Genomic DNA, 22476 nt, shown 5'->3' with positions numbered 1-22476 from the left:
CTTTGGAGGAGAAGAGGCACTCTGGTTTTTAGAATTTTTAGCTTTTCTGCTCTGGTTTCTCCCCATCTTTGTGGTTTTATCTACCTTTGGTCTTTGATGCTGGTTACCTACAGATGGGATTTTGGTGTGGATGTCCTTTTTGCTGATGATGATGCTATTCCTTTCTGTTTGTTACTTTTCCTTCTAATAGTCAGGTCCCTCAGCTGCAGGTCTGTTGGAGTTTGCTGGCGGTCCACTCCAGACCCTGTTTGCCTGGATATCACCAGTGGAGGCTGCAGAACAGCAAATATTGCAGAGCAGCAAATATTGCTGCCTGATCCTTCTTCTGTAAGCTTCATTCCAGAGGGGCACCCGCCTGTATGAGGTATCATTCGGCCCCTACTGGGAGGTGTCTCCCAGTTAGGCTACACAGTGGTCAGGAACCCACTTGAAGATACAGTCTGACCTTTCTCAGAGCTCAAACACCGTGCTGGGAGAATCACTGCTCTCTTCAGAGCTATCAGACAGGGACATTTAAGTCTGCATCAGTTTCTGCTGCCTTTTGTTCAGCTATGCCCTGCCCCCAGAGTTGGGCTCTAGAGAGGCAGCAGGCCTTGCAGAGTTGCAGTGGGCTCTGCCCAGTTCGAGCTTCCTGGCAGCTTCGTTTACCTACCCAAGCCTCAGCAATGGTGGACACCCCTCCCCCTGCCAGGCTGCTGCCTTGCAGGTCAATCTCAGACTGCTGTGCTAGCAGTGAGCAAGGCTCCATGGGCGTGGGACCCACTGAGCTAGGCGCAGGATATAATCTCCTGGTGTGCCATTTGCTGATACTGTTGGAAAAGCACAGTATTTGGGTGGGAGTGTCCCGATTTTCCAGGTACATTCTGTCACGGCTTCCCTTGGCTAGGAAATGGAAATCTCCCACCCCTTGCACTTCCTGGGTTAGGCAATGCCCCACCCTGCTTCAGCTTGCCCTCCATGGGCTGTACCCATTGTCCAACCAGTCCCAATTAGATGAACCAGGTACCTCAGTTGGAAAGGCAGAAATCACTATCCCTTGCATCAATCATGCTGGGAGCTGCAGACTGTAGCTGTTCCTATTCAGCCATCTTAGAACAGAAGAGACTGAGTAATTTTTAAAGAAAAGAGATTTAATTGGCTCACAGTTCTGCAGTCTGTGCGGAAACCATAACACAGGCATCTGCCTCTGGGTAGGCCTCAGACAGCTTACAATCATGGCATAAACTGTAGGTGAGGAGCAGGCATCTCACATGTTTGGAGCAGGACCAAGAGAGTGCAAGGTGCCACACACCTTTAAACAACCGGATCTCAAAAGAATTCAGTCATTATCATGAGGACAGCACCAAAGGATGGGGCCAAACCATTCATGAGGAATTCACCCCCATGATCCAGTCACTTCCCACCAGTCCCCACCACCAACACTGGGCATTATATTTCAACATGAGATTTGGGTGGGGACAAGTATCCAAACTGTATTACCTGACTATTCTCAGAGTGATGGACATTTGCTGAGTCGTAGGAAATACATTTTTTTTTTTATTAAGTAGTGCCAGATTGCCCTTCCGAATGGCCCCCACCTGTCTGTAACCCCCTGGTTGTAGTGGATGAGGATTCCTATATGCCTTGAACCCTACCAACACTTGGCATTTTCTAGCTGTCTAGTTTTTGCAAATCTTGTAGTCTTAAAGCAATATCTTAATTTAACTTTATTTTATTTCCAATGTTTTGAGTTTCTCTTCATGGTTATATGCTTCTGGGATTGCCTCTTATGCAACTTGCCTATTCTTATGCTTCATATATTTTTCTTTTAGGGCCTCTTTTTCTTACTGAGTTGCAAAAGTCCCTTGTATATTCTAGATAATAATTCCTTGTTAGTTTTAGGAGTGGCACATATGTTCTTCCATTCTCTTATTAATTTTTAAAAAGTCTTTCCATGTTCATAGATCCAAGGTACTCTGCATTTTTCCAGTAACTTTATAGTTTTATGTAAAAGTTACATATAGATACATCTAGAATCTAGTTTTGTATATGGTGTTAGGTAGGGATATGGCTTTATCTTACTGCATGTACTAATACTGTTTCCCCAACACATCTAGTAAATACTGTTTTGTCTGTCAATTTGTAGTGCCATGTTTATGCTCTTATAGACTCCCATTTTTTACATCAATCTGATTTTGAGCTCTGGTCCTTTTCCATTGGTTTATTTTTCTGTTTTTTGCAATAGTACTAGAGGTTTTTTTGTTGTTGTTGTTGGTTTTTCTCCCCCACAGCTTTGAGTATGTTTTAATACCTAGTAGAGCAAATCTTCCCCTCTTTACTTTTTTTTAAGGTTGATTTAGCAATTTGTGGTGTTTTGTTCTTCTGTGTAAATTTAGAATAAGTTTATTAGAAAATCCACTTTGAAATATGATTGAAATTGTATTGAATTTATAGATTAATTTGAGGGATAATTGCCATCTTTATTATATTAAGTTGTCCTATCCATAAGCATAGACATTATTTCTTTAGATTATATTCTATATCCTTCATTAGACTTTTAAAGTTTTCTCTGTAAAGGTCTTGTATATGCTTGGTTAATTAAGCTAATTTCTAGATTCTATATAATTTTTGTTGCCATCATGAATGGTATTTTTTTAATTATGTTTTCTAAGTGGTCATTGCTGGTATAGGAAAATGTTATTGACTTTTGTAGGTTGATATTATATTTGGTATTCTTGCTGAACTCTTTTATATTAGTTCTGAGAGTTTGGTTGATTCTTTTCTTTCATTTTTTTCTAGTTCAATGATTACCTTCTGTAAGTGGTGCCAAATATAGAACTTCCCTTCTGGTCCTTGCATTTCTTAATTCCACGCCCCCTTTCCTCATATTATTTAGCCAGGATATTTAAAACAGTAGCAGTGATAGAGTCAAGTTTGTCGTGTTCATGATTTTAAATTAATGCAGTTAGTTTCTTCATTATTCATAACATACTTTGTAGGTTTTTTGTATATAATTTTTACCAAGTTAAGACTGTTTACTTTTATTCCTTGTTCACTAAGGATTATCATTATAAATAGAATTAAGCTATATTAAATGCTTCTTTTTCTGTATCAATTGAGATAAAGCATATGATTTTTCTTTTTAGTCTTGGTGATGTGTTACATTGACATTTTCTGATGTTGAACTCCCCATGCTTTCTTGTGATAAACTGCACTTGATCAAAATGTATTTTTTAAAATATACTGTTGATTCATTAACATTATTTAGCATTTTTTGTGTCTACATTTCATAAATGAAATAGCCCTAAACTTTCTTACTTTATAATTGTCTTCATTTGATTTTAGAATCAAGATTAAATTGCCCTCATAAAATGGACTGAGTAACTTTATTCTTTTTCCAGGGACTGGAATCAATTGGATAAGGTAGTAATTAATTATCTTTTGGAAGTTTAGTAGAATAAACCTATGACATCATCTGGGCCTGAGGGTTTTGTTAGGGAAAATCTTTGACTATTGCCATTTTATTTTTTTCTTCATATTTAAAAACATTTCTTGTAAGTTTTCCAATTTATTAGCATATTGTTGTTCATAATAGTGATAGTTTTAATTTTTTATGTTTTCCCTTTTTCATTCTGTATTTTGTTTATTTGCATCTTTTCTCTTTTTTAGCAAAGAGCTATCCTATTAACCTTTTGAAATAATTAAATTCTGGTTTGTTAATCTTTTCTGTTCAGGCTGTGTGTGTGTATCTGTGGAGGAGGATTCTCTGGTTTTGAATTTCTGTCCTTTATCATCTTATTTCTCTGTTCTTTGGCTTATTTCCATTACATTGACTGTTTAACTAGTATGTTGTTAACCTTTCTCATTTCATGATAAACTTACTTACTACTATACATTTACTTCTTAGTTCTGGTTTAACTCTGTCCTTCAAATTTTTATTTGTTGTGTTTTTATTATCATTCACTTTTAAATATTTCTTAGTTTCCTTTCCTTTTTCTTTTTAACCCAAGGTTAATTTAGTAATAAGCTATCGTGTTTTCAAACATATGCTACATTTTGGCTATTATTTTGTTATTAATTTCTAGTGCTATTGCATTGTGGTTGGAGAACCTAAACTGTATGATATTGAACGTTTGGAATTTATTCATGTTTCATTTACAGCTATAATCATGGTCTCCTTTTGGAAATTTTTTTTTTGTCTTGAATGTTCCATTTGTTGGATATAGAGTCCTACTCTGTATATAATAGCTTGAGTTTTTTAGTTGTAATGTGTAAGTGTTCTGTATCTTCACTTGATTTTTTTTTTTTTTTTTTTGGTCTGCTTGACCTATCGGTTCCTAAGAAGAGTATTAAAATATCCATGTGCACTTGTTCCTTTTCTCTTTGCAGTTCTGCTAGTTGCTTGATATATTTTGAGACTGTATTATACAATATGTTTATATTTATGATGGCTATATCTTCTTGTCCTATTGATTTTTGTCACGTAAATTCTATTTAGTCAGATATTGAGACTGCTACCTCAGCTTTATTTTGGTTCATATTTGCGTGGCATATCTTATTATTTTCAGTTTGTGACTCTAAAGTATATCTCTTCTAGTCTGAATATTGTTGAATCTTTTGTTTTAGTCTGTGTCTTTCTTTTAATTGGTAAGTTTAATTCATGTACATTTATTGCAATTACTTTTATATTGGGATTTAATTCTGGCATTTCTTTTTATGTATTTTATTTATGGTACTCCTTTTGTTTTGTTTTGTTTTTTCTCCTTTTCTGTTTTTTTCTATTCTTGGCCTGTGACATAAGATCTATCTTCATGTTATTTACCCTTACTGATTTTTTTACACATACAATAACTGCACCTTCTTCCAACAAGATAAGTACCTCAGCAGGCTCTCAGGTTCTATATATTTTCCAGTTATACATACCTCATCTTGTAAACTTTGTGTAGAATTTTTATCTTTTCTAGAATACAGGTTTTCCTATCACTTTCATAGTTTTTCCAGCACTGATTTCAGAAAAGGTAATACGGATCATAGTAGTTTTCCACCTTGGCAGGAACTGGAAAGACTCAAGTTTTGTAGCAAATTAACAGCATTTATCTTGCTTTGAATGGCCCCTCTTCAATCACAGGTGGTGAGTTGGTAACTTAATCAGTATTTTTTCCTCCAATAACAGGTAGAAAACGTGAAATTGGTGGATCGTTATGTGAGTAAGAAACCAGCTAATGGGATTCTTTATCTTACTGCAACCCACCTGATCTATGTGGAGGCTTCAGGTGCAGCCCGGAAAGAAACATGGGTATGTTCATGAGAAGAAGTATCAAAGGGTCTTAAAGAGTTGTGCATACATGCTCTCTATATGGTAGTTTCTTGAAATTTCAAGTGTAATTTTTAAATTGCTGTAAAACCTTTTCTTCGGCCAGGCGCGGTGGCTCATGCCTGTAATCCCAGCCCTTTGGGAGGCCGAGGCGGGCGGATCAGGAGGTCAGGAGATCAAAACCATCCTGGCTAACACGGTGAAACCTTGTCTCAACTGAAAATACAAAAAATTAGCCAGGCACGCTAGCGGGCGCCTGTAGTCCCAGCTACTCAGGAGGCTGAGGCAGGAGAATGACGCGAACCCAGGAGGCGGAGCTTGCAGTGAGCCGAGATCGCGCCACTGCATTCCAGGCTGGCCGACAGAGCCAGACTCCATCTCAAAAAAAAAAAAAAAAAAAAAAAAAAAAAAAAAAAAAAAAAAAACCTGTTCTTCAAAGGACCTATTCTAATAATCTTTTTATGGTCTGAATTGTATTACTCCTCTTTTTTCAAGTTATTGGCTCTGGTCATCGTAGTCATTTTATTCTACGTGGGAATATTCCTGGGGTTTAGCTAAATTATTTTTAGGTAGAATAGTTTCTGCTAATTTCCTGAACTATGTTTGTAAGCATCTTGAAGTAATTTAAAGGCTTGCTACCCATAAAATGTAGTTCAAGAACCAGCAGCATCTGTAGCGTATGGGAACTTGATAAAAATGCAGAATCTCAAGCCTAAGATTTTGAATTTCTAAAAAGGGCTCAGGTTATGCTGATGCTAAGGCCTCATGGACTTTACCTTGGGCAGCACTAATTTAGACCATCTCTCTGTCCTAAGACAGGATTTTACCTGGGTATATATGTGTGTGTGTGTGTGTGTGTGTGTGTGTGCATGCACGGGCATGTGTATGTGTTTCTTTTTACACCTGTAAGTAATGTTTTCTAATTAATTCAGCACCCCAACATTACTTTATGCCTTACCCATCCTAAAGATCATAATTTAATCTTAACTTAATCATTAGTTATATTTATACCTAGACCTCTCCATTTATAAGAAGTACAATATGCTTCTTTTATACAGCATAGCTTAGTGATTAAAGCTTTAGAGCCAGTCTGCTCAGGTTGAAATCCCAGCTTCAACATTTACTACTTTTGTATCCTTGGGCAAGTTGTTTAACTTTTCTGTGTCTTGCTTCCTTCATCTGTAAAATACAGATAAAATAATACCTTGAATTAGTTTTAAAAAGTCAAGATACAAGAATTATAAAGTGAGTGTTTGTAAGTGCTTACAACAATGCCTGGAACATGGTAAATACTATCATATAAGTATAAAATGAATTGAGTATGCATATGAAAGAAGTATCTTAATACTTCCTTTTAAAACTGAACTTTCCTCATATGAGATTGTATCTTGTCATTTTGCTGTGATAAGAATGTCAAAAGAGGAATGAAAGCTGGGCTAGACTAGGCTCTGATGCTAACTGGCTATGTAACGTTAGGCAAGTGATTCTTACTCCCTGGGCTTGTTTCTTCATCTGTAAAATGAGGTGGTTAGATTATATAATTAGTAAAGATTCTTGTAATTCTAACAGTTTAGGAACCAGTTCTTTAATACTGTGCCATAAGCCTATCTCCTATCTACCTGCATTTATAGACAGTACAGATGTCTCCAGATTTGTTCCTTTTGGGTATTATTTCAAACCCAGTGGACTGTATCTGGAAGGGAGAACTTACACTTATTTCTGCATGTCAAAGGAGGCTTATTTACCCAATTATGGAAGTTCTTCCCAGCCTTAGTCTGCCTACCTTCCCCTGACCCTTCCCAGTTTCACCACAATTGTTTGCCTGGGCCCTGATCTCGATTTTCAGTATTGTACTACCAAAATACACATCTCTCATGCTGACTGGAAGATCTTTGATTTTCTTGAGGTTGAATATATTAATTCATATTACATTTTGTGATACTTTCAGAACTGCCATGGCAGGACCTGAGTGTGACAAAACAGTTAAGATAGAAATTAATCATACCTGTGATCCCAGCAGTTTGGGAGGCTAAGGAAGAAGGATTGCTTGAGGCCAGGAGTTTGAGACCAGCTTGGGCAACAAAGCAATACCTAGTCTCTACAAAAGTTAAAAAATTAGCCAGGCATGGTAGCACACAACTGTATTCCTAGCTTACTCAGGAGGCTGAGGCAAGATGATCTCCTTTGAACCCAGGAGGTTGAGGCTGCAATGATTCATGATTAAGCCACTGCACTCTAGCCTAGGCAACAGAGCGAGACCCTGCCTTAAAAAAATAGAAAATTTATCCTAGGAATATCTGAATCATTTCCACACTTGCTCCCTTCTTAGATGGTGGATATGATTGAAAGACTTCATTGAAGAGATGACTTTTCCAAATAAATTAGGGGCTGGGGCATTGAGGTAATGGGAGAGCAGAAAAGGCACTATTGATTGGAAGACCATTCCAGGCACAGGACAGGGAGTCTAGAGAATGGAAAGAGCACATCCAGGCTCCATATTTGCAGAAACATAAGACAGGGATAGGAGGAGAACATCAAAGATCAAAATGCAAAACCATGATTCTATGGCTTTTTGAATCAATTAAGAGAGAATTATATTATTTGGACACATTTTGTTTCATCAGTTCCCTTTACATGCATTTCTTTTTTTGCTGGCATCAGCATGAACAGAAGTAATCATCCTACATTCTTTGCTTTACTGTCAGTAGAGTTTAAAATGTAGACGAATAGTTCCTCCCTAACATTTCTAGATAAATCCTTATTCCAGAACTAGAGTTTTTAGAATTCCCAGAGAAGAATCCTGGACTTAAGGTTAGACTGCTATGGTTCAAATTCTGTTTGTGCCACTTCTTGGCTATGTGATATCTGATGAGGAATTCACTTCTCAGAGCTTTGTTTTTTTTCATTCCTGAAATAGGATGATTACACGTCAAATGGCTCTTCCTAAATAGCTAATGGTCATGGACTACATTGTTTATAATAAAGCACAATATCAGCTATTAATAATTATCTTAATTAGTAATTTGATATAAGAAAAGAAATTCCTGTTTTCCTCTGTAACAATTATTCTGATTGTGAACTCTATCACAGCATGCTAAAAGCCATGTATTCTGAGCCGATCTACCAAAATTGTCCCACAAACTTGGTAATCTCGTATCCTCAAGGAGAGAGAAGTTTTCTAACACTGCAGTCTGCTTCTTGTTGCTTTACCACTATTATGCTTTAGTTCTATTTGAGAGAACCCCAGTTGTGTCTTACAAAGAATGGTTGTAGGCTATAGATGTAGCCTACAGATCTGGTCATGCTGTTACGATTACGGAGAGTCAGGAATACTGATAGTGATAGAGATATTGCACATCTGTATGTTTACGCTGGTTCTTTTATGTTTTTCAGATTGCACTCCATCACATTGCCACTGTGGAGAAGTTACCCATCACTAGCCTGGGCTGTCCCCTGACCCTCCGCTGCAAGAATTTCCGGGTGGCCCACTTTGTTTTAGACTCTGACCTTGTGTGCCATGAGGTTTATATTTCACTGCTCAAGCTTTCTCAGCCAGGTAGTTATGATAGTATTTTTGTCTAAAATCATTTTAATATTTTTCCAAAATGGTATAATGGAAAGATCAGGGCTATGGAGTCAGAGGAGGGTTTGGATCTGGGCTATGGATCCAGTGCCACTTATTAGCTCCATTATATTTGGGCAAGTTATATAACCTCTGAACTCATTTTCTTTACCTGTAAAAGTAAGGAGAGTAAAAGCTCTTCAAGGGGGTTGTTTTGAGCGTTGAATACCTTCATGTATTAGTATATAGTAGATGTTTAATAGATATTTTCTTCTCTCTCCCTCCCTCCTTTAAAGTATCACCTTGTGAATGTTTTCTCAGTTCAGGAAGGAAGACTGCTGTGGAAGAAAATTTGTTTCCTGTTGTCCTGCAGACTTTTTCTTTGGCCCACGATTTCCCCCCCTACTTTTAATTCCAACTAGAAGACCAAGGCAGTTCATCAAAGTCCTCATTAATGTAGGACTTAATGCTTCCTCCAGCATCACCCTTTCATTCCCCAGCCTCCACCCCTAGGCAATTAACCAGCTTCCTCTGATTTTAGTCTTTGATTTTAATCATGCTCTTACATTTTCTCTCCCATTTTTCCCCTTTTCCCTCAAAATAATTCCTCAATATTTGCTGATTTTTACTGATAAAGTTACCTACTGGATGCCCTAGCATTTTACAAGTCTGTGATAGGCTCCATTCATCTCTGGAGAAGTTGTTGCCATATAAATTGGTCAAATGAGTTATTTGATTGGATGCTGTATCTCGTGAAGGGAGGAAGCAGGACTGACAGATAAAAGAGAGGAAGGGGCCATTTATAAGTCAGAAGTTTCTATTGGTCTGACAAGTAGAATGCAAAAACACTGTTAAAGATGTGCAACATGTTACAATAAACAGTACTATTAGGACATGGGAGCCCAGTTAAAAACTTTTGGTAAGGACTCTTTTCTTAACTTGTGAAACCCTGAAGCCTCAGTTCAGTCAATTATCCAGCATTCTTTTTTTATAGGAAGCCAGGCAGAAAGATCCCACTTTGTATTGATAACACAAAAAATTAAAACATTTTTTAAAAGAACCCAAACAATATTCCAGTTTTTATTACTTACATAAAGGCAAACTTGCACACACCACAGTCCTTTTCTGGGACTGTTTGACAAACATTCCCTTAGGAAAAGGAAATCTAGCCTTTGTTTGCATTGTTTGATGATTTTTAGGTTTCATTCATCATTTTGTTTTCCATGCCTATCTCTCTTCTCCAGCATTACCTGAAGATCTTTATGCTTTTTCTTATAATCCCAAATCCTCAAAAGAGATGAGGGAAAGTGGATGGAAACTGATTGACCCAATATCAGACTTCGGGCGTATGGGAATACCCAACAGAAACTGGACCATAACAGATGCCAACAGAAACTATGAGGTAATTTTGTCCTTGTTTGCCTTTTGGTGCATTTAATTAAAATGGCAGAATATCAGGAAACAAGATTTTGAAAAAAGAGAGAAATGACTCATAATCTCTCTCTCCTTTCCATTCAACATTCAGCCATTCAACAAACATTTATTGAGTACCTACAGTGCAATAGGCATTGAGTAAGAGATCTCATCGCCTAAAGCATAGGGTGTTATGGGAGCATAGGTGCAGGGCATGAAAATCAGCCTAAGGAAGCCAGAAACATCCTGATGCTTTGCGGAGTAGCCTTGTGAAGGCTAATTTACTTTTAACACTTTTTATTTTTAATTATTATGGATATATAATAGTTGTACATATTTATAGGATACATGTGATATTTTTATACAGGCATACAATATGTAATGATCAGATCAGGGTAATTGGGGTATCCATCACCACAAGTATTTATCATTTATTTGTGTTAGGAACATTCCAATTCCGTTTTCAGTTATTTTATTATTGTTATCTGTCGTTGTCTTGTTTTGTTACTGAATACTAGATCTTATTCCTTCTATCTAACTGTATTTTTGTACCCATTGAGGATCCTCTTTTTATCCCCCCACTCCACTACCCTTACCAACCTTTGGTAACCATCATTCTACTCTCTGTCTCCATGAGTTCATTTTTTTTTTTTTTTTTGCTCCTACAACATATGAATGAGATTATGCAATATTTGTCTTTCTATACTTTATTCATTTCACTTAATATAATGTCCCCCAGTTCCATCTATGTTGTTGCAAATGGCAGGATTACATTTTTTTGTGGCTGAGTAATATTCTATTGTGCATATGTACCACAGTTTTCTTTTCTTTCTTTTTGAGACAAGGCCTCACTCTGTTGCCCAAGGTAGAATGTAGTGGCATGACCATAGCTCACTGTAGCTTCAATCTCTTGGGCTCAAGTGGTCCTCCCATCTCAGCCTCCCATGTAGCTGGGACCATAAGCACTCACCCCCATGCCTGGAGAATTTGTTTCATTTTTTGTAGAGATGGGATTATTGAACTCCCGGGCTCAAGTGATCCTCCCTCCTTGGCCTCTCAAAGTGCTGGGATTATAGGTGTGAACCACCCCGCCTGGCCAATAGTGGCTGTACTAATTTACATTCCTACCTATTGTGTATGAAGATTTCATTTTCTCCATATCCTCACTAGTATCCATTATTGCCTTTTTGATAAAAGCCATTTTAACAGGTGAAATGATATCTCATTGTAGTTTTGGTTTACATCTTTCTGATGATTATTGATGTTGAGTGTTTTTTCATATACTTGTTGGTCATTTGTATGTCCTCTTTTGAGAAATGTCTATTCAAATACTTTCTCCATATTTAATTGGATTATTTGTTTTCATTCTATTGAGTTTCTTGGGCTCCTTATATTTTCTGGTTATTAATTCCTTGTCAGATGGGTAATCTGCAAATATTTTCTCCTATTCTGTGGGTTGTCTTTTCACTTTGTTGATTGTTTCCTTTGCCATGGAGATTTTTAGCTCAGTGTTAACCCATTTGCCCATTTTTGTTTTAGTTGGTTGCGTATGCTTTTGAGCCATTACTCGAGAAGTCTTTGCCCAGACCAATATCCTGAAGTGTTTCTTTGCATATGGATATCCAGTTTTCCCAGAATCATTTATTGAAGAGACTCCTTTCCCCCAAATATGTGTCCTTGGTGCCTTTGTTGAAATTGACTGAACTGTAAATGTCTGAATTATTTCTGAGTTTCTCTCCTAATTTATACAGGGGGAGAAGGAAGGAGGTCAGGAAGTGAAGCCATATCATAAAGGGCTTCATGACCAAATTAAGGAATTTGAACTTTATCATGAAGACAGTTGTGAGCCACAAGAGTATTTACGCTTGAAAGGAACATATGTATATTTGTGTTTTAGAAAGATAACTGTTATTAGTGTGGAGAATTCATTTGCTGGAGCTAAGAATGCAGAAGAATGATATGTGAAGTTATGAGAACCTGAACTAAGGCAATGGCTGTAGATGGAGAGAAGGAGATGGTTTTAAAAGATATTTAGGTGGTAGAATTGAAAGCAACTGGTGACAGATCAAATGTGGATAGAAAAGTGGAGGAATTTAATATGCATCCCAGCTTTCCTGGTTTCTGGCTTTGATGACCAATGAGTAGTGGTGATGTTAACAAAGATAAGGACCACAAGAAGAGGGGCAGGTAGTGTCTTCAATTTTACACTTGACTTCAAGGTGATTAAACAGATATCAAGTATTTGATTTCAAGCATTTGGGTTTGGATCTCAAGAGCGAGCTCTGGGCCAAATATGGACATCTGGGAATGTGTTGGAGGTCCCAAAGACTGTTCCTCAGGTTTTGTGATTTACTAGGAAAATTCATAGGACTTGGTGTATAGTCATACTTATGACTGTGATTTATTACAGTGAAAGGATACAAAGCAAAAATCAGCAAAGGGAAAAGGTTCATGGGACAAAGTCAACAAAACCAGGAACAAGCTTCCAGAGTCCTCTCTCAGCAGAGTGGCATAAGGCACACTGAATTCCTCCAGCAGAAATTGTGACAACACTTATGAAATGTTGTCTACCAGGATGCTCATTAGAGGCAAAGTGCTCAGGGATTCTACTGGGGCCTGCCCACATAGGCACGTTCTGCCTAGTGTATGCCAGAATTCCAGAAGTCCAGAAGGAAAGCAGGTGTTCAGGATAAGCCACATTGTTTGTACAAACAGTTTTAAGTACAATGCAAGTAGGCCTTTCTAAGGGTAGTCTGATGGTTAATATTGTCAATGTGATTGGATTGAAGTATGCAAAATATTGTTTTAGGTGTGTCTGTGAGGGTGTTACTAGAGGGGAGATTAACCTTCGAGTCAGTAGACTGGGAGAAGCAGACCCACCCTTAATCTGGGTAGGCACCATTCCCTCAGCTGCCAGCACAGCTAGAAAAAGCAGGCAGAAGAAGGTGGAATGAGCAGACTTGCTGAATCTTCCAGTCTTTATCTTTCTCCCACGCTAAATGCTTCCTGCCCTCGAACATCAGACTTGAAGTACTTCGGCTTTTGGATTCTTGGACTTACACTAGTGGTTTGCCAGGGGCTCTCGGGCCTTCAGCCACAGACTGAAGGCTGCTCTGTCGGCTTCCCTACTTTAGAGGTTTTGGGACTTGGACTGATCCACTACTGGCTTTCTTGCTCCTCAACTTGCAGACGGCCTACCATGGGACTTTACCTTTTGATTGTATGAGTCAATTCTCCTTAATAAACTCCCTTTCATATATACATATATCCTATTAGTTCTGTCCCTCTAGAGAACTCTGACTAATACAGGTAGCAATCAGGCCTGCTAGGATAATTTTTCTGCAGAGTCATTGGTGTTTAAGTGATATCCCTGAATCGTTCATCTTTAACAGTGTTTTTACTATCATAATAAGACTGTAATTGCATTGACTTTCTGGTAACATAGCTTTGAATGTCTACTAGGTATGGGGATTGATGAGCTGTGACTTCGCAGGGTCATCTGTGAGGTGGCTTGTTAGGGTCATGCTTGAGAGGAATGAGTAGAGATTGGGTGTAAAATCTGTCCACCTCAAATGTGTGTCTGAGTCTCCCAAAGAAGGTCTGAAATACTCTTGTTGGTCTTTTTGATGTGTATAACCTTCTAAGCTGAATGGGGAGCTCCATTTATTTTTCTTTGTATGCCGTCTTCTCCAAAGTTTAAGTCCAGGTAAGGGGGTGGAATCACCACACTGAGTTCCACAATGGTTGAACTAGTTTCCAGTCCCACCAACAGTGTAAAAGTGTTCCTATTTCTCCACATCCTCTCCAGCACCTGTTGTTTCCTGACTTTTTAATGATGGCCATTCTAACTGGTGTGAGATGGTATCTCATTGTGGTTTTCATTTGCATTTCTCTGATGGCCAGTGATGATGAGCATTTTTTCATGTGTTTTTTGGCTGCATAAATGTCTTCTTTTGAGAAGTGTCTGTTCATATCCTTTGCCCACTTGTTGATGGGGTTGTTTTTTTCTTGTAAATTTGTTTGAGTTCATTGTAGATTCTGGATATTAGCCCTTTGTCAGATGAGTAGGTTGTGAAAATTTTCTCCCATTGTGTAGGTTGCCTGTTCACTCTGATGGTATTTTCTTTTGCTGTGCAGAAGCTCTTGAGTTTAATTAGATCCCATTTGTCAATTTTGGCTTTTGTTGCCATTCTTTTGGTGTTTTAGACATGAAGTCCTCGCACATGCCTATGTACTGAATGGTAATGCCTAGGTTTTCTTCTAGGGTTTTTATGGTTTTAGGTCTAACATGTAAGTCTTTAATCCATCTTGAATTAATTTTTGTATAAGGTGTAAGGAAGGGATCCAGTTTCAGCTTTCTACATATGTCTAGCCAGTTTTCCCAGCACCATTTATTAAATAGGGAATCCTTTCCCCATTTCTTGTTTTTGTCAGGTTTGTCAAAGATCAGATAGTTGTAGATATGTGGCATTATTTCTGAGGGCTCTGTTCTGTTCCATTGATCTATATCTCTGTTTTGGTACCAGTACCATGCTGTTTTGGTTATTGTAGCCTTGTAGTATAGTTTGAAGTCAGGTAGCATGATGCCTCCAGCTTTGTTCTTTTGGCTTAGGATTGACTTGGCAATGCAGGCTCTTTTTTGGTTCCATATGAACTTTAAAGCAGTTTTTGCCAATTCTGTGAAGACAGTCATTGGTAGTTTGATGGGGATGGCATTGAATCTATAAATTACCTTGGGCAGTATTTTCACGATATTGATGATGGGACGTATCTCAAAATAATAAGAGCTATATATGACAAACCCACAGCCAATATCATACTGAATGGGCAAAAACTGGAAGCATTCCCTTTGAAAACTGGCACAAGACAGGGATGCCCTCTCTCACCACTCCTATTCATCATAGTGTTGGAAGTTCTGGCCAGGACAATTAGGCAGGAGAAGGAAATAAAGGGTGTTCAGTTAGGAAAAGAGGAAGTCAAATTGTCCCTGTTTGCAGATAACATGATTGTATATCTAGAAAACCCCATTGTCTCAGCCCAAAATCTCCTTAAGCTGATAAGCAACTTCAGCAAAGTCTCAGGTTACAAAATCAATGTACAAAAATCACAAGCATTCTTATACACCAATAACAGACAAACAGAGAGCCAAATCACGAGTGAACTCCCATTCACACTTGCTTCAAAGAGAATAAAATACCCAGGAATACAACTTACAAGGGATGTGAAGGACCTCTTCAATGACAACTACAAACCACTGCTCAATGAAATAAAAGAGGATACAAACAAATGGAAGTATGCTATTATTTTCTAGAAAGGAAGGGATTGAGACATATAAGAACAAAATGTACTTTTAGAATTAGAAAAACAAAAATCATAGACAGGAACACACATAAAAACCCATCTTGAAATTCCTACGTGTGCATATCAGAGCAAAAACTATAACTGTAAAGAAGTAAATTAATATGAACAGACACAAATATGAAGCAGACAGGTAGTGGAGGAGGAAATACGATGTACTCTTTCATAAACTACATACTAGGTTCCTAGTATTCATATCTGGATGGCCTTTAAAACACCAGTCTGGGGGTAGAGGTGTTGACATTTTAGGTGTGACTTACTCTATGAAAAGACTGACATATTTTCTCAAGTTTATCAGCTTTTAGTGGTTACCAAAATATGTATTTCCAAAGAGACAGTTATATATAAATATGTATATTTATATATATTGTGCTTATTTTCTTTTAGATATGCAGCACCTATCCTCCTGAAATAGTGGTTCCTAAATCTGTTACCTTGGGAACGGTGGTTGGAAGTTCAAAGTTCAGAAGTAAAGAACGTGTCCCTGTGCTCTCCTACCTCTACAAAGAGAACAATGTAAGTTAAGCATATTTCTCTAATGAGAATTAAACTTGGCTCTGGAAGACCTGTTTTAAGTTTCATGCTGCCACTTAGTAGCTGTGTGACCTCAAGCAAGTTACTTAACTTCTCTGGACTTTCATACTTCTGAAAGTTTTTGAGAGGATCCCAGGAGGAATAATATATGTGTACTTTGTAAATTGTAAAATTTTATGCAGATGTTAAGTGGCATTTTAGTGTGTTTATTTCTTTTTTCTTTTTTTCCTTTTCTGTGGGATCCAGCTTTGTGGAAAGTTGTGAAATGACAGGAAATTAGTTGTATACAGGATTTTTTGGGGCTGTGGCCTCCCCGTAGAATACAGATATCCTTGATACTTTCTTAGTGCTTTTCATATAATTTCAGGTAGTAGTAAGAAAGTGCTTGACTCCTCTGTGTTTCAATCCCCTTACTTATGTAGTAAGTGATAATATTTATCACCTCTTGTAATCACTCTGAGATCTGGGGTTAGACAAATAGGCAAGTTGTCAGGTGGGCAACCATTCAAGTGCTAAGGAGTATAGTAATGCAATTGGGTGTCATATTATTGAAGTGAGTTGACCCCTTAAAAACCACATCAAAGTGTAATGAATTTCATTAACTAATCATTACCAGACATTCATGTTAAATAGTTATGTTGTTTTTGTGTTAAAGTGGCTTGAAACAAACCACCCTTCTGATTTGGCGTTAACTTCTGAAACTAGTGAACCCTGTTTTCTTAAGACACTGTAGATCTTTGCTCTATCTTGAATTCTGCTGCCTCTGCAAGCTTATGGTTTATGTGGGCAATATTACTCGGACTGTAAAAAGTGAGGCAGTTTCAGAAAAATAGCCCATTATGTATCGAGAATAGAATTTCACTAAGGAAATACTCATGATGTGATTTTTTTTTTTTTTTTGTAGTCTGATTTGCCAAGACTGGGTTGGAAATTAGAGCCACATGCCCAGGGTAGGCAGGAGGTTAAGCCCAATGTCAGTGGAGAATGACTTTAGAGTCACATTTCTCTTTGCTTTGGACACTATCTTAAGTTGGCTCATCCTCTCCCTCTACTCATGGAACCTGGCCAGGGTCAAGAAAGACTTTTGACCATTTGTGAATATAATCACTCAACTGACACACCTTTTCCTTACAGGCTGCCATTTGCCGCTGTAGCCAGCCTCTCTCTGGATTTTACACTCGCTGTGTAGATGATGAGCTCTTGCTGGAGGCCATTAGCCAAACAAACCCAGGGAGCCAGTTTATGTATGTTGTAGACACAAGACCAAAGGTATCTATTTGTCAGTGATTTCTTTGATATTTCTGCTTCTTGCAGTCTACCTCCTCATATATTGAGACATGCAGTGTTATTGGGAAAGTTAGGTTTGTGTATGTGTGTTTATTACATCAGACATTGTGTAAAATCATTTCAGGAAGCCATTTGGGGCTCCTTTTGTAAGGTTGTCACTGTCAAGTGAGGTTATGAGAGGGTATTTCAAACAACCTGGCTTTCCCACCTCAGTGTGACGTTCTGCATAGAAGGCTCCTTAACATCCCTCATCTTTTTTACCAAGTCTGTTCCTTAACCAGAATTTTCAGTATTCCCATTCTGTAGTCTAAATTTACTGTTAGAGAAAGAGCTTCAACTTAGACATTGGAAACTTACTACAACCAACATGTTTTTTTCTGTAAATGTGTTAGGCCACAGTAATTTAATAATACTTTGGTTCTCCCAAAGCACCAGGGTTCACAAATTTTATTGCTATGCAATTAACACAAAATCTTTAGCTCATATGGCAGCAATTCTTTTTTAGCATCTAGTACTGTTAGCTGATTAAATTTTTTCCAGTTTAGTACAGTGCAGTTTAAATTTTGGTCCCAGAGAATAAAAAAGACCAAGTTCATAAATTTGCCATGGATTTTGGCAGTGGACATGGATAGACCTAGTCAAATCCTTTGATCTTTCTAATAATCTAATGCTGCATGATTTGTTGCAATGTGTTTTCTCAGGCTTTGTCTCTTTCAAATATGAACATTGCTGAACAGAGTGTCCTCATATTAACCTAAGTATCAGCTTAAACTTCTCTCTGCATTAATTCCTTAACCTTCAAAGTTTTGTCTAGCTCTATATGGGCTGTAGAAGAACTCATTGTGTCCCACAAAGGAAGTAAAGGATAGATTCCCTATTCTTAAATGTTGTCCTTTTTACAAACAGCCCCAGAAAGAAATAATTTTGCTTATAATTTGGTATGTAAAGTGTGGCTGACTAAGAGGTTTCATTGCTGATTCTAGTCATTACTAAATTGGTGATTTTCATCTAAGCCTAAGCCAGATGGTTGTGACTTAAGAGTTGAGCAGTTGGATGTAAATGAAACCAGATAGTTGCCTTAGACAGCTTTCTGCCCCATCTTTGTGATCCCTCAGTGGCTATTCTCCAGAGCTACCTAGGACTGACTGAGCTCAGGAGAGAAAATAATTTCCCTTTCTGCTCAGGCCCATCCTTCAGTTTCTCAGAAGCTTGCTGTCTTGTTTCAACCATAACTGCATCTGAAATTCTGCAATTGAAAAGAGTTTAATCGAGTCTGTATCTTTAAAAATTAAATAATCTTAAAATAGTAAAGAGAAATACACCAAGCTTTTGAAGAAACAAAAGAGTTGGTGCCTTTTGTTCAAATCTAACACCAAAAAGCCCCTTTTAACAGGTTCCATTTTCCTCTCTCCAATTTGAGCAAATTAAGACAGGCCTAGAAATATCAGGCATTCCCTCTCTTCTGGATGGCTAGATCTGTACTTTTAGTAGGAACTATATTCTACTGACAAAATTTTGTTCTAGGAGTCAGTCAAACCTGTGGTCAAATCCTCCTTTCAGCCTTTATCCATATCATCTTGGGCAAATTGGTTCATCTCTCTGAGCCTATTTTCTTATGGGGATAATATAGCACCCATTTTGAGAGGCTGTAATGCGGATTAAATGAGATAATGTACATAAAGGATTTAGCACACTGTCAGGCATATAGTAGGAGCTCAATAAATACGACATTGCAATAAATATTACATCTGACATCCTGCAATTGGAAAGAGTTTAATCGCATCTGTATCTTTAAAGATGAAATAATCTTAAAATAGTAAAGAGAACTACACCAAGCTTTTGAAGAAACAAAAGGGTTGGTGCCTTTTGTTCAAATCCAACACCAAAAAGCCCCTTTTAACAGGTTCCATTTTCCTCTCTCCATTTTCCTCTCAGTTTACTACCTGAACATTAAATAGGTATCTGTTACTCAGATCTGCCAGACATATTTTTAAAGAGTGAATACTGGTATGAGGTAGCTAGTTATCTGCATTAGGTGGTCTACCCAGATCTGAGTAGTGACTAATGTAATTATTATTATTATTATTATTATTATTATTATTATTTTTGCTGAAGTATCACTCATAACAAACATCCTTGCTACTAGGTGACTATCGCTTATGCTTCCACAGGTGTTCCTTTGACATTTGTCATTAATTTAATGAAAGCTCAGTAACAGTATCAATGTGATAAAAGATCAAAATTACCATCACATTTCCCCTTTTAACAGATGTCTTGCATTGTAAACAGAATATGTTTAGCACACTGACTTTTTTCCCTCTGCATGTTCTAACTTGAATAGTTTGTGCTTTGAGGTTTTTGTATTCTTTTAATACAAAAATTATACCCTGTCCACATACATGCTCCTCTTGCCTTCTGAAATGTGCAATATTGGGAGATGAGAAAATAGGCCCAGAAAACAGAAAATCACTTAATTAGTAAGATGGTCATTATCATAGATGGTATCTTGGCTGCCTTCTAGTTATTATATTCATATTTCCACAAGTCTCATTTACTCCCTACCCCACCCAGCATTCTTCATATGACCTAGAGATTCTCTGATTACCACAAGCTGAACATAGTGTTAAAACAATTGGTGATGTTTCCATTTCAATTTTGTCAGTGAGTAAAAGTCATTTATCTCATGCAGTCACATTTTAGACATTTTTCTAGAATAGCTATTTAATTGGGCTGTATGTGGTGGCTTATGCCTATAATCCCAGCACTTTGGGAGGCCGAGGCAAGAGGATTACATGAGTCCAAGAGTTCAAGGCCAGTGTGGGGAACAGCCAGACTGTGTCTTTACAAAAAAATTAGCCAGGCATGGTGGTGCATGCCTGTAGTCTTAGCTGTTCAGGAGGCTGAGGCAGAAGGATTGCCTGAGCCCAGGAGTTCGAGGCTGCAGTGAACTCTGTGATTGTGCTGCTCCACTCCAGCCTTAATGACAGAGTGAGACTCTGTCTCTTAAACAAATAAATAAAATTAAATCATCCTAAAGTTCTTAGGCTTCTTTCTAGAGCTTCTCAGTTGTAAATATTTTTGAACTTTCACATGTTTCTCAGTATAAAACCCTTTCAGCTGAGAAAACATTTGTGGTAGGCAGCTCAAAATTATTATTTCAGTTTTTTAGATCAGATATCCTCATAGCTGCCATATCCTTTATCTCTTAAGAAAGGTTTTCATAATGAAACAAAACACTGTATCTCCCTATTTTCCCCTATATGAGTCTGTTACTAAAAGTACCTGATGTAAAAACTAGTGAAATTCTCTCCATTCCAGAATGTATCTCATCTGATTTAACTTCTTTTTAATTGGGTAGGATTTTAAACAGTTCAGAATGAGGCATTGAGATTGATGAACTCCATTCTTTCATCATCTGGCCTATCTGCTCTATTATGTCCTCCACTATTGCAGTTGAATGCCATGGCCAACCGAGCAGCTGGGAAGGGGTATGAAAATGAAGACAACTATGCCAACATACGCTTCAGATTCATGGGCATTGAGAACATCCATGTAATGCGGAGCAGTTTGCAGAAACTCTTGGAAGGTACAGGGATTTCACCTTGGCTAGGCAAGCGACCATAGCTTTGCATTATTATGTAAGCAGAAAACATGCCTGATTTGGGGTGGAATATAAAAGCAAGCAGGTGAGCAGAGTCAATAAGTGGTTAGGTGTTTAACTATTGTACGAATCTAGCTTACATAGTACTGAATTTAGCAGTGTTGGTCTGGAAAAGGGACTAAGATGTGCAGTTGCGTAATTCGTTAAAGTTCATCTGGGTCTAGTTGGTATGAAAATTATTTCTCTCTGTAGAAATACAGAGGTTGATTTTCAGGGATAGGCAAATCAACATAAGTATTAAATAAATTGGGATTCATTTTATCATCCTCAAGGTAAGAAATTACCTTTTTTAAATTTGGTATAAGGATTCAGTCTGATTTCATCACTGTGCTGATGAAGTTGAATTTAGACCTCAAAAGAATAAAGTTGATATCAGACAGTTTTGGTGATCTGTTATCGATTACAAAATGATTAGGGTCAGAAAGGGGGCAAGGTGAGATTGGGGCCTTACAAGACTCTTGGGTGTAGAGCATTTCTCCTAAAACCACTACCTAGGATTCCATGATGTTCTATGTCAACTCAGGCAGAGAAAGTGAAAACCTGCCTTCTTTAGTGAACTCCCCATTCTTCCTCTCCTTTCTTCAACTTTGTACTTGTGTAATCTGCCATGACCTTTCATTTATATCACCCTTGCCAGATCTCATCTGCTCAGTCTGCATCCCTTTAAAAATATTAATGTCCCTCTTCCTTAGGTCTCTTACTCCTTTCTTTTTTGCCCCAGAATATTTTATGGAAGAGGACTTTGTTTTACAGATTTTTAAGGCAAAAGATTTCCCTCTGCTGGGTAATTATTGCAAAGTGCATAAAAATTAACTGGTAATTTTTTTTTCAACCTATTGATAGAACAGGGCTACAGGGAGTAGATGGGGGTGTGGGAGTAGAGACAGATGCTGAGAGCCTTCAGAGTTAGCATAAGTGGGTGGGATTAGGATAGGGATCAAATATGTTTTCTAATCAGAGGAGGTGTTTTCCTGTAGATGCTAATTTAGTCTTCTGGCTCTCTTCTTGAGACATTTCTAGGGGCTTGAGAGTGGGTTCTACAGCGTGATAAAGCAGAGGCCCAGGCGAGGAGATCTGGTAGGCTTTAGACCTAGTTCTGTCCCTGACTCACTGTGTGGTTTCTAACTAATCATTTAACCTTTCTGCCTCAGCTTCCTCACTTACGATATGGAGATCCACTTTCTCCCCTTTCTTAATGAATAAACTGAGTTGATTGTGAATTTCAATCTCTGCTTCCTTTTCTACCTTAGTTTGTGAATTGAAAACTCCAACAATGAGTGAATTTCTTAGCGGCCTGGAGAGCTCAGGGTGGTTAAGACACATTAAAGCTATTATGGATGCTGGAATTTTCATTACAAAGGTAATAAT

General features: G+C 37.8%; 1 protein-coding gene across 1 annotated transcript in view; it reads left to right on the top strand.

Moving 5' to 3' along the window:
* MTMR8 (myotubularin related protein 8) overlaps positions 1 to 22476 on the top strand; it is a 111713-nt gene that overhangs the window by 19660 nt on the left and 69577 nt on the right. Inside the window, exons 2-8 of the mRNA XM_003272648.2 lie at positions 5153 to 5275; positions 8687 to 8849; positions 10100 to 10257; positions 16014 to 16142; positions 17295 to 17429; positions 20901 to 21033; positions 22359 to 22468. Coding sequence (XP_003272696.1) covers positions 5153 to 5275; positions 8687 to 8849; positions 10100 to 10257; positions 16014 to 16142; positions 17295 to 17429; positions 20901 to 21033; positions 22359 to 22468 — 951 coding nt within the window. The remainder of the gene's footprint in view (positions 1 to 5152; positions 5276 to 8686; positions 8850 to 10099; positions 10258 to 16013; positions 16143 to 17294; positions 17430 to 20900; positions 21034 to 22358; positions 22469 to 22476) is intronic.

This window comes from Nomascus leucogenys, chromosome X, assembly GCF_006542625.1.
Source record: "Nomascus leucogenys isolate Asia chromosome X, Asia_NLE_v1, whole genome shotgun sequence".
NCBI lineage: Eukaryota > Metazoa > Chordata > Mammalia > Primates > Hylobatidae > Nomascus > Nomascus leucogenys.
The sequence above is the reverse complement of the archived record's forward strand: the minus strand, read 5'-3'. Positions and strand labels throughout refer to the sequence as shown.